The 15,440-nt window shown below is 43.8% G+C and overlaps 1 protein-coding gene across 3 annotated transcripts in view; it reads left to right on the top strand.

Annotated features, from left to right (window-relative positions):
* The first annotated feature begins 7,178 nt into the window (after positions 1–7,178).
* The window catches only part of Rasgrf2 (Ras protein specific guanine nucleotide releasing factor 2), a 218,984-nt gene continuing 210,722 nt past the window's right edge, over positions 7,179–15,440 (top strand). For 2 of the 3 annotated variants that reach the window (XM_048455899.3, XM_048455898.3), the window contains exon 1: positions 7,180–7,822. In XM_048455899.3, coding sequence (XP_048311856.1) covers positions 7,535–7,822 — 288 coding nt within the window. In that variant the 5' untranslated portion in view covers positions 7,180–7,534. Of the gene's footprint in view, positions 7,823–15,440 lie in introns of all 3 variants that reach the window. The other variant, XM_085676865.2, reaches the window with a different exon arrangement.

Genomic DNA, 15,440 nt, shown 5'->3' with positions numbered 1-15,440 from the left:
ACTACGCCCATATTCCCAAATATTGTTTATAATTGTTTGTTTACATTTAAAGGGGAATATGCTATAGAGTTGAATAATTTTCTTTGATAAAGATCTTGGTTTATTGATATAAATTTAAGGTAAATTGTAACATGAGGGGGCCGGCTTGTTGGGGTTTCTGTTCCCGCCCGGCACCCCACAGCTGGCATGCCCCAAAGAGAAAATCAATCACACAGAGATCTCTATAAGTTATAAAGCTGATTGGCCCATTAGGTCAGGCTTCTTGTTAACTCTTATAACTTATATTAACCCATTATTCTCATCTATGTTAGCCATAATGGCTCCGTACCTTTCTCAGCTGGGCAAGTTACATGCTGCCTCTTCAGTGGTCTGCACAGGAGTGGCAGAGGAACCTCCCTGCTTCCCAGAATTCTCCTGTTCTCATTGCATCACCTCTACTTCCTGTCTGGTTTTCCTGCCTATACTTTCTGCCTGGCCAATCAGCGTTTTATTAAAATACATGATTGACAGAATACAGATAATTCTCCCGCACCAGTAAATTTTGTTATACTGTTTGTGTAGGTATAACACACAGGTACTGTGTTTACCTAGTTCATTTAAAAATGTAATGTACAATTAAGACATATAACTTAATAGAGAGTCATCCATAATAGTCAAGATTGTGGTCATGTTAGTTAGATTTTCTAGATGTACAGAGATGTATTTCAGATAGATAGGTATTCTTCAAATCTTTCATAGATCTTCAGATATGGCATTTAAAATGTTTAAAAAACCTAAGACTTTTCATGACAGTGAGACACATCTGCTCCTGACAGCACCAAGAGGAAGAAGGGCATTGAGGAGGCTCCTTATGGAGTTGGTTAGCCATCTGAGCAAGAAATTGCTCTTGCCTGGACTGCTTAACTGGACATACATGACCTGCAGAGAGATGACTGCGGAACTTGCCTAAAGGTGAGATGATCCTTCGGGGTTCCTGGTTCATGAAAGAGTCTGCGAGACATTCTGCAGGATGCAGAAGAAAGTGACTGAACTGTCTTTGAAATTTTCTGCTTTATGGAAAGTCTGCTGGATACTATGGGCCTGTAGGCTGAAGATGGATGCCCCAATGATACAGAAGAACTTTGGGTGACTGTTCAGACAGTGAGATGTCTCTGTCAATTCTAGAGTTTTGGAAGTTGCTTACAATGAACTTCCTGTTTACTTAGCTAATATCATGTCCTTCTGGAGTTTTTGATAGAGTTGAAGAATTTATAGCTATAGTTATAGCTTTTCTTAGGATAAAGGATAAGGTAGGTATAAATATTGTAACTGTAATTCTTGCTTGATCCCTGTTTTGTTATATGTAATTTTATTATGTTAAAGTTGAAACCTTCCTTTTCATGTAAACAGAAAAGGGGAAATGATGTGGGAGGTTCTTCTGTCTCTGTGTTGCTTTTATTGGTTAATGAATAAAGAACTGCTTTGAGCTTATGGCAGGGAAGAACAGAACTAGATGGGGAAAACTAGACTGAATGCTGGGAGAAGGAAAGTAGAGAGAAAGAGAGAGAGATGCCACAGAGCTGCCACCAGAGATAGATGTAATGAAACGTTGCAGGTAGGTCATGACCTCGTGATTATACATAGATTAATAGATATGGGTTAAATTAATATGTAAGAGTTAGCCAATAAGAAGCTAAAGCTAGTGGGCCAAACAATGATTTAATTAATACAGTTTCTGTGTGATTATTTTGGTTCTGGGCAGTTGGAATGAACAAGCAACCCTCTACAACAGGTAAATTAAATAGAAAACTTTGAATTCACCAAGATAAAATGGATTAATTGTACATTTTCTCTGATTTTGTCAAATATAAATAGACTGGATATTGTAACTAGTTCTTGCTTGATAGCTGTTTTGTTATATGTAATTTAATATGTTAAAGTTAAGACCTTCTTTTTTGATTAGACAGAAAGGGAAGATGCTGTGGCATGACCTTTCTGTACACTGTGAAAATGTACTATTTCCATTGGTTAATAATTAAAGCTGCTTGGCCTATGGAAAGGCAGAATAAGGTTAGGTAGAACAATCAAACTGAGGACTTGGAGGAAGAGGGGTGGAGTCGGGGAGGTGAGAGCAAGCCACTAGAGGAACAAGATGTGTTAGAGAACAGGTAAAGCCACAAAGCCACATGGCAAAATGTAGACAAATAGAAATGGGTTCATTTAAGATGTAAGAGATAATTAGTAGTAAGTTCAAGCAATAAACCAAACATTCCGAAATTAATATAAGCATTTGTGTGATTATTTGGGACGGGGCAGCTGAGATAAAAAAACAAAAAACAAACAAACAAACGAAACAAAACAAAAAAACTCCACCTCCATTTGCAGCACCAATTCTTAGGGAATCTCTACTGATTTCCGTATCTACACACCATTAAAATGGCATCCCACAATAATATGTAGGGCCAAGAAAAGGGTCCTGGTAAAGATCTGCTTTGTTTGGCAATGTTGGGGCTCAGAGAGTGACATCTCCTGATTATGTCATCCCCCCCCGCCATGCTGCATAATTTGATCTAAAAGAAGTGAAAATGCCTTGTGAGCAAACTAGGCCTTATTCTTCTCCCTACCAAGTGAGTAGAGGCTCTTCCTGAAATTTCTTAATCTGCACTGAGCAGATTGAAAAGGAACACAAGTGTTCCCCCTTCCATTCAGAAGCCTCCCTGTCTAGCTAGGTACAGTCAGCTGGAGAGTCTCCCCACTCCCAGGCAGACTTTCAGAAGGTACTGTCTGTTCTTGGGGCTCCCCCAAATTCCGATGAGTGTCTCTAGGGCTTGTTTGCTTGGTCATCTTTTAGGCCCCTCAAGTTTGTCTACAATTCTCCTTTTCTTCTCTACTACAGAAGAGGGTCAAAGAAGTTTCTGGATACTTTGGAATTGTGGGTAATCTCTTTGGACTGTGTGATTGTTTTCTCCAATTACTTGTCTTGCCACTTCAGTCCAGTTAACCTTCAGAGAAATGAGCATTTCTTCACCCCTGCAGGCAGGCACTTCCCAAGAACCCAGCGCTGAGCCATTTCTAACCAGCAGGACTCACAAGGAAAGGTCACTATACAAAGTACGAGATCCACTCAAATTTCCACAGACAACAGCATTTAGGGAAAGGGAAAAGGAATGAAAACCCCCTTCTGTGCCTAAAGATAAGATGTGAGTGTGGGACCTTGAAACCCTGAAGCTCAGGTTGAACTCTTCCCACTAACCAATCAAAGTATTTTGAAGAGCTCAGATAAAATCCCCCCCACACCTCAGTCTATCCCTCCCCTTCCCCTTCCCTCCTTCCCTCCTTCCCTCCTTCCCTCCTTCCCTCCTTCCCTCCTTCCCTCCTTCCCTCCTTCCCTCCTTCCCTCCTTCCCTCCCTCCCTCCCTCCCTCCCTCCCTCCATTCTTACCTTCTCTGACCCCCTTGTCTCCTCATCTTTCTTCCATTTGTCTTCATGGTTTTTGTGAACTCACCTGAATCACACATCTTTCTGGGAACAGTAAACAGAGTGTCCAGACAGTGGCAGCTCAATGCTGTTTCTCCCCCTTAATTTGCCTAGAAAAGGGCATACAGAATGCTTTCAGAATTATCAGTGAGAAACACTTTTTGATCTTTAAAAAATGCCATGAATTGACTCTCTCAGGAGAGACTTTATGAAATGTAAGAGGGAAAAGCAGTGACTTCATGGACGAGCCTGTCCCCACCTATTTGGAGTAGAGTCCCTTTTCTAACCCATGAGGTCTTCTGGAAAGCATTCTCAACTCTACAACCCTCTGGCACGTCCAGGAAGGCATGGTCTAGGATACAGTTTCCACTGGATGTAGGAGCTGAGGGCCCACAGAGACCAGCTGCACACTTACTGGCTGTGGTTTCCTAGATGCCCCATAGATTTCTAGTCATTTCCACCACTTAACATCTTGCAGAAAAATCTAAATTTGAGTTGTTGGTGCTCTCTTGAAAAATGACCAGTGGGTAAATTAATCTAGAAAAACTGTGCATCACTTACACACTTACTGCATGTAAACCCTCCCTGTAGAAATACTTGTGCATCACTGATGTGCATGTAAACCCTCCCTGCAGAAATACTTTTATAACACTTACACACTTACTGCATGTAAACCCTCCCTGCAGAAATACTTTTATAACACTTACATACTTACTGCATATAAACCCTCCCTGCAGAAATACTTTTATAACACTTACATACTTACTGCATGTAAACCCTCCCTGTAGAAATACTTGTGCATCGCTTACATGCTTACTGCATGTAAACCCTCCCTGTGGGTGCTGTATTCATTAAGGAGCTGGTTTTGCTACTAAGGATCAAGAGAAATGTTCCCAACCACAAAGCCTTCTCTGAACTGAGCACACTAATAGCATGAGCCACATCATTCCATACCACTTCAAAACAGTACTGAGGACATCAGCTTATGGCCAACATTGTTGCAGTGGATTCCCATAATTAAAATCCAGTACAGGGACTGGAGAGATGGCTCTTGTGGGCAAAGCATTTATCATTCTAGCATGAAGACATGAATGAGGGTCTCCAAAACCCATCGAAAAGCCGGACAAGGTATCACACATCTGTAATTTCCACACTCCTACGGTGAAATGGGAGGTAGAAACAGGGCAGTCCTTGGAAACTTGAGGGCCAGGTAGTCCAGCATGTGTGGTGGTGAGCAAAACCAGAACGTGTCTCAGACAAGGTGAGGACCACCAGCTAAGATTGTCTGCATATACACCCACACTCACATACAGGCATACATATACACATTCATTTGTACACACACACGCACACACACACACACACACACACACACACACACACACACAGAGAGAGAGAGAGAGAGAGAGAGAGAGAGAGAGAGAGAGAGAGAAGATTCATGAGAACAACAGCAACAACAATACTACAGTCAGCAGCCAAAGCATGGAGGGAACCAGAGCTTTTTCCCTTTCATTTACTGGGCAAATGAGGGCCTCAGTAGAAAGTGAGAACAGACAAGGGTTAAAACAAATACTTTCTGGAACTCAAATAAGGACATTTCTGTAGGTAGAGGGGACATTTGATAATACCTGGATGTCAGAGACAGTACTTACAGAGGAAAGGAGCCATTCACCCCTGGGGGAACACAAGGGCTTAGAAGGTAAGAATGCTCATGAGGAAATAAGGCATTAGAAGGTACGAATGCTCATGACAGAATTATCGTGAATACTTTGTTTTGGTGTGAGACCCATTCTGGCTTCAGCTTGAAGCCAAAGTGTTTTAGCTGCTCTTCTCAGAGTTGCATGTAGCTGGATCGGAACGGAAAGGCCTCAGAGGCGATCACCCTCTGCCCTGCTTCTAGAACCGTGTGGACTGCAACCTAACATTTTCCCTCTAAATAACAGCGCAAGTTCTCCACTGGGCTAAGCCCAGCTCAACACACTGCTGCCCTTCGGATACATAAAGGCATGTAAAAGGATGGCTTCTCTTCTCTCACAATCGTCTGAAAAGGGCAATTTTCCTATTACATGGACTTCAATAGTGAAGTTTTCCTTGATGGTAAAATGCAAACAGTCAGCTATTCGGGGAGGCAGAGTTAACACAGTCTGCAAAGACAGCCCTTTCAGAGCGGGAGGACCCTGTGGAGATCCATTTGTGAGTGCACAACCGCAGGACAAGATAGGTGTGTCACCACCAATTCACTGCCCTGAAAGGCACAGCTTCCTATTCTGTTGCTTTCCCCAATACTGGTTTGCTCACTCATTTTAATACGTGGTTGCGGGGAATGAAACAAAAACAAAAACAAACAAACAAAACCACTGTGAAGCAGAGTCCAAGAGGGCACTGTGGGGTTTCAGCAGTTCTCCTGGAAGCTTCTGGGACATCCTTTCTCTTCCACTTGTATTTTGTTTGAGCAGAATATCTTGGTTTTCCAGTGGTACCTGTGAGGTTTGTTAATCAAATGATTTCCAGTCTTAGGAAGGGACTCTGCTCAGCCTGTGACAGTGTGACCTCCCGGGACAGTTTCTGCCCCTGCCAGCAAAATCTTCCTCATAGTGTTTTACCTCCCCTTACTTAAAACTCTATGCTTAACATTTAGCTTCTTTTATCTTAGTCCCACGAAATAGCAGGTGTTCAAAAGGAATTGACGCATCTGCTGGCTTTCTGGGAACACTCGACTTCTATGAACGTTCACTGCTAGTTTTAAACTCTACAGGTCGGGAACAAGCTGGAAAGCCAACACTGTGGTTTATGCAAAGCCACCTTGTGACTCCACCTGCTGCTACTGAACCTTTCTGTGAGTCTGAGAGCATGCACACAGGCTATAAAGATGTGTGGATCTAAGTGCCTACGCAACTGTCCGTTTTCTGTCTGTAAGCGCTTGTATCTGATGAGTGTGTTTAGCAGGACTTGCATTTATTTGCATATGCTTATTTTTCTTCATGTGTGCATATGTGCGTGTGTATATGACAGGAAGGGCTGATGAATTCGTTTATGTATAGGTGTACATTTGTCTGATGTTTCTGTGGATGTGTATATGATTATAAATTATATACACTGTGTACAGTAAATATGAGCATGTTTGAGATAGTGTCAAGGTATGTACATGTATGTAGTGGCCTGTGTAAGTGCAAATTCAAGGGTTTGCATTTTTGAGAAGTACATACAATGGGTGTGTTTTTGTAGTTGTGAGTGTGTATGTGTGCACAGTAGTGCATTATTTGTGATTATACGTGGTACTCTTATGTGTGTGACAGTGAGCACTAAGTGAAAGGGTGTTTGCTAATTTATGTTGTGAGTGCACACACTTGTCAACGTGTGCCTATTGTGTTTGCATGCATGTGTGCTTTTGTGTATGAATATGAACGATGTGTGTTTGCGTGCGGGTACTGGTCTCTATGTGTGTGTTCCGTGTGCGTTTGCCTGTGTGTACGTGAGGGCTTATTTGTGCGCGTTTCTGCTGTGAGCGGCTGGGTGCCACCACGCTCCTGTTCCTCCGGGGCTATCTGCCCCATCAGGAGTTGGCCTGGGCAGAGGCGGAGGCCATGGTCCTGGCAGGCGAGAGAAGGATGCGCGCTAGGGAGAGTAGGCAGCGCCTCCGCGGCAGCCACCGCGCCGACTTTACCCTTTAAATCGGTCTCCAAGCCGATTACAGCTGATCTCCCACGTGACGTTTTACCTTCTGTCTCCCGGAGCGCCTTGCCCGAGGACAGTCCTCAGGCTGCCGCGCGCCACACTGCGCAACCCGCCGCTGGGGGCTCGGCTCCCGCAACAACTTCGCGGGTACGGGCGCCCTCGGAGGGCTGCTTGGCACTGGGCTTCCGGGGATCGGGAGGCGTCGGGGACCCGAGAGGGCGCGGTCGGGGAGGAGACGGTGCCCCAGCCCGGATCGGCGCCCTAGGTCTGGGCTGCGGGCGGGGTGCCCTGTGGCAGGCGGGCCGGGGTGCGTCTTTCCGGAAAGCACTCTGTGATGGCTCCGCCGCGGGACTGAGACTGCGACCCCAGCGCCCGCCCCCCCACCGCGTCCAGCACCCTCGCCATGCAGAAGAGCGTGCGCTACAACGAGGGGCACGCCCTGTACCTGGCCTTTCTTGCGCGCAAGGAGGGCACCAAGCGCGGCTTCCTGAGCAAGAAGGCGGCCGAGGCGAGCCGCTGGCACGAGAAGTGGTTCGCTCTCTACCAGAATGTGCTCTTTTACTTCGAGGGCGAGCAGAGCGGCCGCCCGGCGGGCATGTACCTCCTGGAGGGTTGCAGCTGCGAGCGGACACCCGCACCACCCAGGACCACCGCGGGACCGGCAGGCGCCCGGGACGCCCTGGACAAGCAGGTACCACGCACTCTCCTTTCCCTGGCTCCCAGCCCCAGGCGACTCCCTGCCTCGTTGTGGTGCTGGGTGGACAGCGCAGGAACAGTGCTCCGAGACCCTAGGGCAATGCATTTCCCTGTGCGCGAGCAGAGATTCCCCATCTCCACTGCCTTGGGTTCCGCTGGGCTAGGGACCAAGCTGGTTTTGTTTTTGTTTTTCACAATCCTCTTAGAGATCGGATTTTTTTTTCAGTTTCTTCGCTAATCACTCCATGATGCTCTAGATTACATTCAGAAAGATGTGTGTCTGTGGCTATGTGTGTTGACACCTGTTGGATTTAGGTTGGCCAGACCGAACTAGCTTATTTGGAAAAGTTTGGTTTCTTTTTTTTTTGCTCGCTCGGGACAGGCAGAGTTCTTTACCTGCGACTGATGGCTCACTGGTGGTGTTGGGAACCAATCAGGCTACCAAGAAAGGCGTTCCTGGTCCATCATGCTTTGCAGTTTAGGACTTTCCCTTGCGAACATTTGCCCACTGAGGTCAGTCATGAAGACACACGTGTGCCTATTTCCCGAGGATTAGTATTTGTCCCTGAGTTCTGGCTGTGTTTAAAAACGTGGGCATTTTAAAAAAGAACACCCTGTACTTTAAAGTAATGAGACCTTTTAGCAGTAGGTCGTACTTTTAGTGAGTTTTGTTGTACATTCAAGGCGTGGGGGAGGCACTAGGTTAACCTCTGAATGCCCGTTCCTGCGAATAAGAAGCATATCGATTCCTAAAGCCGCTCATTTAGTAAAGAATGATTTTATCCAACCGAAACGTTTTCGCTTTGCTTCTGTACCTCCAACCATGGAGGAAGGAGAAGCTGGATGGGAGGTGGGGGATGGGGGATTGATTGTCTTTGCTATTGCAGAAAAATTTCCCAGGCTGAATTTCCCATGCAAGTTAGACCAGGCTGCATCTACAGCAAACCACGGAGGCTGCGGCAGACACGGTGGAGTGGCGCTTGGATAGTCACTCAATTTTGCTGCCCTCTTAGAACTTAGAACTCAGAGAAATTGAAACCACACCGGGAACAAGATTGGTTTTTGTTTTCACTGTAAAACATTAACTTCAGTAAATGATAAGGGATTAAACACATTAGAAGAGCCAGGAATTTGAAATGAAAACGACGCCCTTTGACTTTTGAAGGTGCTTTCAGTCATTTGATAAACTGGTTTCTAAGTTGGCAGATGCATGTATTAGAAATGTGGAAAATTCAAATCATGCAGACTAGAATCTAAGAAGAGTTTTGAGGAACAAGCTTTTTTGAAAAGTGTGTGTGTGCGTGTCTTTTTTGAACAGTATTAGGACACCCTCAAGAACCTCCCCGCCCCCAAGAATTTTAAGTGCTATTATGTCTGAAGTAAAAGAGGGTCCTTTAAAATGGTTGGAATATGTATCACCGACTTGTCTCCAAACTGTTTCCTTTGCATTTATTCTTAAGTTTACAAGACACTGCTTCTTGGTTACTCTGGAACGGAGTTCAGAGAGCACTTAAAGCTTCTGTGGCTCAACTCTGCTAACATGATATCTAGAGCACTGTTTATCCTCTGGAAAAGGTCTGAGCTTCATCTTCAGGACCGTTGTCTCTAAGCTGGACTCTGATAGAGGATTGAAATCCCTGAGTTCTAGACAGGTCATATCATATGCAAGATTTTTCTCTATACCACGCATGAGCGATGGGTGCTTGTCATCTTATGCAAATTTGGGAGGTTGGAAATTGGGACCTTTGGGGTTTGTAGATAAAACTGATATGTCATGATGCAAGCATTCCAGAAGGGATTTGAAGCTGGGCTTAGAGAATTTTTAAATTTTGCTGTGTGTTAGAAACACTGTTTCAGTGTTTTTTCTTGAACACTGCTACCTAGAGGTGATTGAAGAATTAGAAGAGACACTGTGGGAATAAGAAACAAGGAGAAACATTCCTTCTAAGCGTGAGCAGATGCAGATGACCTTCCTTTAGTTTATTGTGCCGCTTTTCAGGGCTGCAGATCATCTGGCTCTAAAAAAACAGTGCAACATTTTTGCCATACAGAGCATGTGAATGGCAGCTATACAGCAATCCTCGCTCTATCTGAAAGCTAAAGGACAAAGATGATTGAAGTGGGCATCCTGAGAACCAGGGCAGCAGTCACACCAACCTGTAAGGAACACCCACGGAGCCAGAGGCTTCACCATTCCCAGAGAGGGAATCTGGCATCTTTGGTCAATACATTAATAATCCAATTCTTGCTGTAAACCACCTCTAATGGCTTCTTCTTCAAGTCACTTTTACCTGCTAGTTAAGTTTAACCAGACTTATAGCTAAGCCATAAGAAGAAATACCCATTGGTTTTCTTTATCTAAATAACATTTCACATTAAGTTCACTGACCGAAAGAAAAGAGGAAAAGGAAAGAGTCAGAAAGTGAACCAAAACATAAACTCTGAATTTTTCTTTTCTTTTTGTCAATAAGCTCCTTTTCCCAATGTGTCCAGGTTGAAGGCTATCTGTGCTGCTTCAGCGAGTTCACAGTGTTCTAGGGTTTTCTCTGACAAGTTCTTGAGCTATTGCTAGACAGTCTCATCAGTATTTCCACAGTGGCTGTCCCTTTAGGACAGTAATGATGATATAATCAAAGGAATTTGTTTAAAAATGCTTAAAGCGATTCATTGCCTCCAAAAGAATGCTTCTTTTTTTATTTTTCAAATATGTATCTGGTTGTATTTTTTTCTAAGCCCCATTTTGGGCAAGTGAAAAACTTCCCTCTGTAGCAAGCACGTTCTGTGCACTCTGCCCTGGCTTGGGATCATCTACCATCTTGTCTAACTGCACTCCCCTCGGCTCTCAGAGCCGGCTTCCTCTTCATGGTCTCCTTACTGTCATTTTAACCTGTGCTAACTCGGGCTTCTAGATAGGTAAAGTCCAACTCCTGACATGAAAAGGGCTTTCCTGGGGAGGCTTATTTAGATCCACTGAGCTCAAATTAAAAAATAAACAAAACAAAAAATCTGCATGAGATGACAGTTGGGGGTACAAGTGCGAACCACTGTTTTGGTCCTTGTTATTTAAACTCTAGTCACATGATTGTTTTGGAACCTTGTGAAATGCAGCTACAGACCAGCACACGCTCAAAGACAAGTGGGGCTGATTTTCAAACAACCCATTGTGTGACATTCCTTTACTTCAGTGGAGAGATCTCCATGAGTGTTTGCACTTCGGGCCAGAGTACACAGCCCAGTTACTCTGGACTTCTTAAGTAGCCATATGTGTCTCCCCCGAGGCAGAAAAGATGTACAGTAGCGAGACTGTCTCTCTTCTTCATCTACTGTTGTGTTCAGCCTAGTTTCCCTTGTGTGGTGCAGGGTGGGTGGGGGATGGGTATTCTTGGCTTTAGGGGCATAAAGAATTATACATGCTTGTCGTATTTGTGCTGATTTAATTTTAGGGGGATTGCAGGTTCTGTGATCTCTCTGTCACCTCATTACTAGACAGACATTTTAACCTTCTGAACTTGGCCACAAGGCAGGGATTCTTTAGCATTTGATTGACGTGGATAGAGGAGCGCACAACTCAGAGCTGCTGTCAGAAGGCAGAGACTATGAAGGAATCTGCACTCTAGTTCACGAACAGAGGTATAGCAGCCATGGGTGCTTTTCCATTTTTGCCCCCTGAACACAAAGGGAAAATGCAATAAAGACATTTGATAACTCTTATACGATGTTCAAAAATATAATCCAGGGGACAGAGATGATTTCTTACTTGAACTTTATAAATATTTTCCCAACGAAATTAAATAAAGAAAAAAAGAGAACTTGTAGATTAGCCAGAGTTAGTTGTTTAATTCTGGCTACTTTAGTATTTAGAGAACCAAAATTAGTGTTGCGGATACAACACAGGAAAACTCACCACTGTGTGCAAAATGCATTTGTCCTGCGAGGTGCATTGGGCTGTGGCTTTTAATCAGTGACAGTATTCACACCATGGAAAGGCAGAAAGCATTTGCAGCGTGACAGTCTTTTCTCTTTCTATTTGCTTCCAAAAGATAAAGTTTAAAACAATGATACTAGTCGGGCGGTGGTGGTACACACCTTTAATCTTAGCACTTGGGAAGCAGATGCAGGTGGATCTCTGTGAGTTCATGGCCAGCCTGGTCTAGTTCCAGGACAGGCTCCAAAGCTACAGAAAAACCCTGTCTTGGAAAAGAAATGTATTTTCTGTCTAATGCAGACCATATTTTCCATTTGATTTTTGTTTATCCCAACCAAAACTACCTAAATAGTCATACTATAGTAAATATAATTTTAAGTATTAAAGAGTAGAAAAAGTTTTAAAAAGACATTTTGTGATGAAATAAATGTCAAGTGTATGAACTCAGGTCTTAAATCCTAATTTTCACAATTTTGAAGCAGCTTTGTGTATTTATGCCTATTTATTTTTCTTTTAAGAATAGGATGTGGATATCTATATTTTATTTGTTTCTGTTTACTATTTTGAATATGAACTGCTTGTTATACATTTATCGATGTTGGGAGTTCACATATTCTCTTTTGTACCAGTGATACTTAGAACCAGTGACACTTAGAACTGTGGGTTAACCCACAATCCAGCACTTGGGAGTCTGAGACAGGAGGATTGCTGTGAGCTCAAAGCCCGTCTTGATTACAGAGTGAGCCTCTGTCTCAAAGAGTTAAAAATATGTGAGTTACAGACCCGCTCTGCCCAAGTGTGCGAAGTGCTGTTTTCTATGACGGCAACTGCATGGTGAACAGAAGCCACGGGAAAAATTCTCTGAAACCGGACCAGCAATGTGCAGGTTGCACCATGACCTTTCTGTCAGGGATTGGCTTCTCTGTGGCATCTATGCCCATAGCCTCGGTGTGTCGTGGGTCACACCATCTCAGTTTCAGTGAGCAAGCTTGGTAGCGTTCACACAGTGACGAAATGATTCATTGCTCAGAATGTCCCCATGCCTTGATGTAGGATGCTATAGTAAAACCACAGCCAGTATTTCAGTCAAGCCGAGATGGTTTAAGAAGGAACGTGGCACTGTGTGAAATGTTTGACTGTTAGAAAGAACACTTGGCTGTGGACTAAACATGGCATTTTTTTCAGATCAGTTGTCACATTTTGCACTGGTGTAACTTCTATATTTTAGCTGACTGAGAAGTTAAAATACATCAGTTGGTTTTGCAATTTTTCCCAGGAATTAAAACACCATTGCATGCATATTTAGGAATAAAGCAGTGTGTTCTCCCTTGTTCCTGCAGAGAACATTGATACCACAGGTGGATCAGAGATGCAGAGAGGTCATGACCATATGATTTTCCTTTTTACTAGAAAATACATGAACCCATGAAAAATGAAGACTCAGGCTGGAGAGGTGGCTCAGCAGTTAAGAGCATTGCCTGCTCTTCCAGGGGTTCTGACTTCAATTCCCAGCAACCACATGGTGGCTCACAGCCATCTCAAATGAGATCTGGTGCCCTCTTCTGGCATGCAGGCATACACGCAGACAAAATACTGTATGCATAATAAATAAGTCTTTAAAAAGAAAAAGAATGACTCAAAACATCTTCCTTAAACCTCACAATGGCTACAAAACGCTGCAAACACACTTTTGGAGAAAAGGCAGAAAAAATTGATCACATTTGAGTTGCTCTGTATCTATGCAACTTGTTTCTTTTTGAACTCTGATGGAAGATGTTGAGGAGGTCTACCGAGAACAGCATCGGAGCAGGCAACGAGAAACAGACTTCTTGATGACTTTGGGCGATGCAACTAAAATGTTGCAAGACAAGCTATCTCTAAAAATGAGCGTGTGGAGCCTCGCGTCATCCTGTTACTTACGAATGTGGGCCATGTTTACAAAAAGGCATTGCCAAGACTGTGAGGGTCAGCAGAGAGGGAGGGACTATGGGTACTGATACTTAGCATGGCTACTGGGTTCCTGCAAGGCTTTATCTTGTTTAAGGTGATTAATTTAGGCACCGCCTGATTCATTTCCTGAACCATGCCATTCCTGTGACTAATGTAAACAACAGGACTAGCCTCTGCATCCCTATCCGAGCAGCTATTTAAAAGCCACGAGCCCTCTTTGGGCCGGCAGTATGGGAACTAAAAGGTATAGCTTGATCTGAGGCTCGTTTTGCGGTGCTACAACTCAGCACAGAAGTCAGATGAGACTGCCTCAGTGAAGCCCAGGGGTCAGAGGGCACTTTTATGGATGAAAGGGAGTTTGTAGGAGCGCCAGTAAGAAGATCACCAGGTGAGGTAGAGGGATCGGGTATGGTTCACTTCAGGGTAAAACTGTGTAGGTTTAGGTCATAGGCTGTTGCTTAAAACACCTATGCTCTTGAGTCACCTCTCTAAGTTTGGTAATGCCAAGGTGGGCTGAGAAAGTGCCCAGAAAAAGAGGTTCCTCAGTACCCCATCATGGACTTCATGGGTAGTTAGGTCCTCCCAAGTTTTTAATACAGAGCCAAACAAGTAAAGAGCCTATTTGTCAATGGCTGTTTCATTTCTTCCCATGACTTTTTAGTTTTCATTGCTAGAATCATTTGGGAGACGTTTTCCTTCCTTCCTGAGAAAAGAAATGGACACACATAGGATACAAGAGTTTATGGACCACTATCATTTAGTGTAAACAATCTCCAACTTTCTTGACACATTTTGTTGTTTCTCTCCTCCTGTGTGTGGGGGTGGGTGGGTGGGTAGGGGAGCTTATTTTAAAGCCAACCTCAGACACTGTATTATTTCACTTGTACATAGAAAAGTGTTTCCTCTTTGGTTTAGCTCTTGTTTGGCACTGGAGACTGCAGTAGACGTAGTTCTGAAAAGACCCGTCTCAGAAAGAGCTTGTGATTTATTTTATAATAAAGTCTATCAATTTAATGGCAGTCGTCTTTTTCTTTGATGTTATAATAAAGGAAATCTGAAGACTGTCATTATGCAGATATGGAAGTGATGGAAATAGCTATTAGATGAACTCTAACCTATTACACCTGGGGAAATAGAACATTTGCACTCGGTCATTTACCCATGATCGTGGGATGATGGGGTGACCATGACTGGACCTTATGCAAAGGAACATTTAAGTTATCAACTGCTCTATCATCGAAGGGTCTTCCCTCCACTGAGATGCTTTTACCAAGCTCCTCTGGCTTTATACCCGTCGCACATAGCATCAAGCCACCAATGCCTCCCCACACTCTATTCTTGGAAGTTTGAAACTGTGTGCACCAACCATCAGTCAGTGTTTCCTCTAGCCTTCAAAATCATCATCCAAGGGTCAATACTATATTAAGGCAGTTGTTAAGACCCTGTTAATTACATGTGAGAACTGCTGGTCTTTTCCAGGGTTAAAAGGGTTCTGTCCATTGGTTGATTGCTTCATGCCTTTTTGATCGCAAGGGAGAAAGGTGAACTCAAGTTGTCTTAAATAATGGTCACATATGTGTGCTGGAGACTGCTCAAATGCTATAAGACCATACAAGAGAGAGTATCTCTCTGCCTGTGTTAGGATCCATCTATTCTATGAATAGTGTTCTTAGCCGGCCACTTCCAGTGCGTTCCCATTAACTACTTCTGTGTCCCCATAGCCCAAAGTCTCTAACTT

Source organism: Myodes glareolus, chromosome 15, assembly GCF_982192425.1.
Source record: "Myodes glareolus chromosome 15, mMyoGla1.1, whole genome shotgun sequence".
NCBI lineage: Eukaryota > Metazoa > Chordata > Mammalia > Rodentia > Cricetidae > Myodes > Myodes glareolus.
Note: the sequence above shows the minus strand (reverse complement) of the source record. Positions and strands in the feature narration are given on the sequence as shown.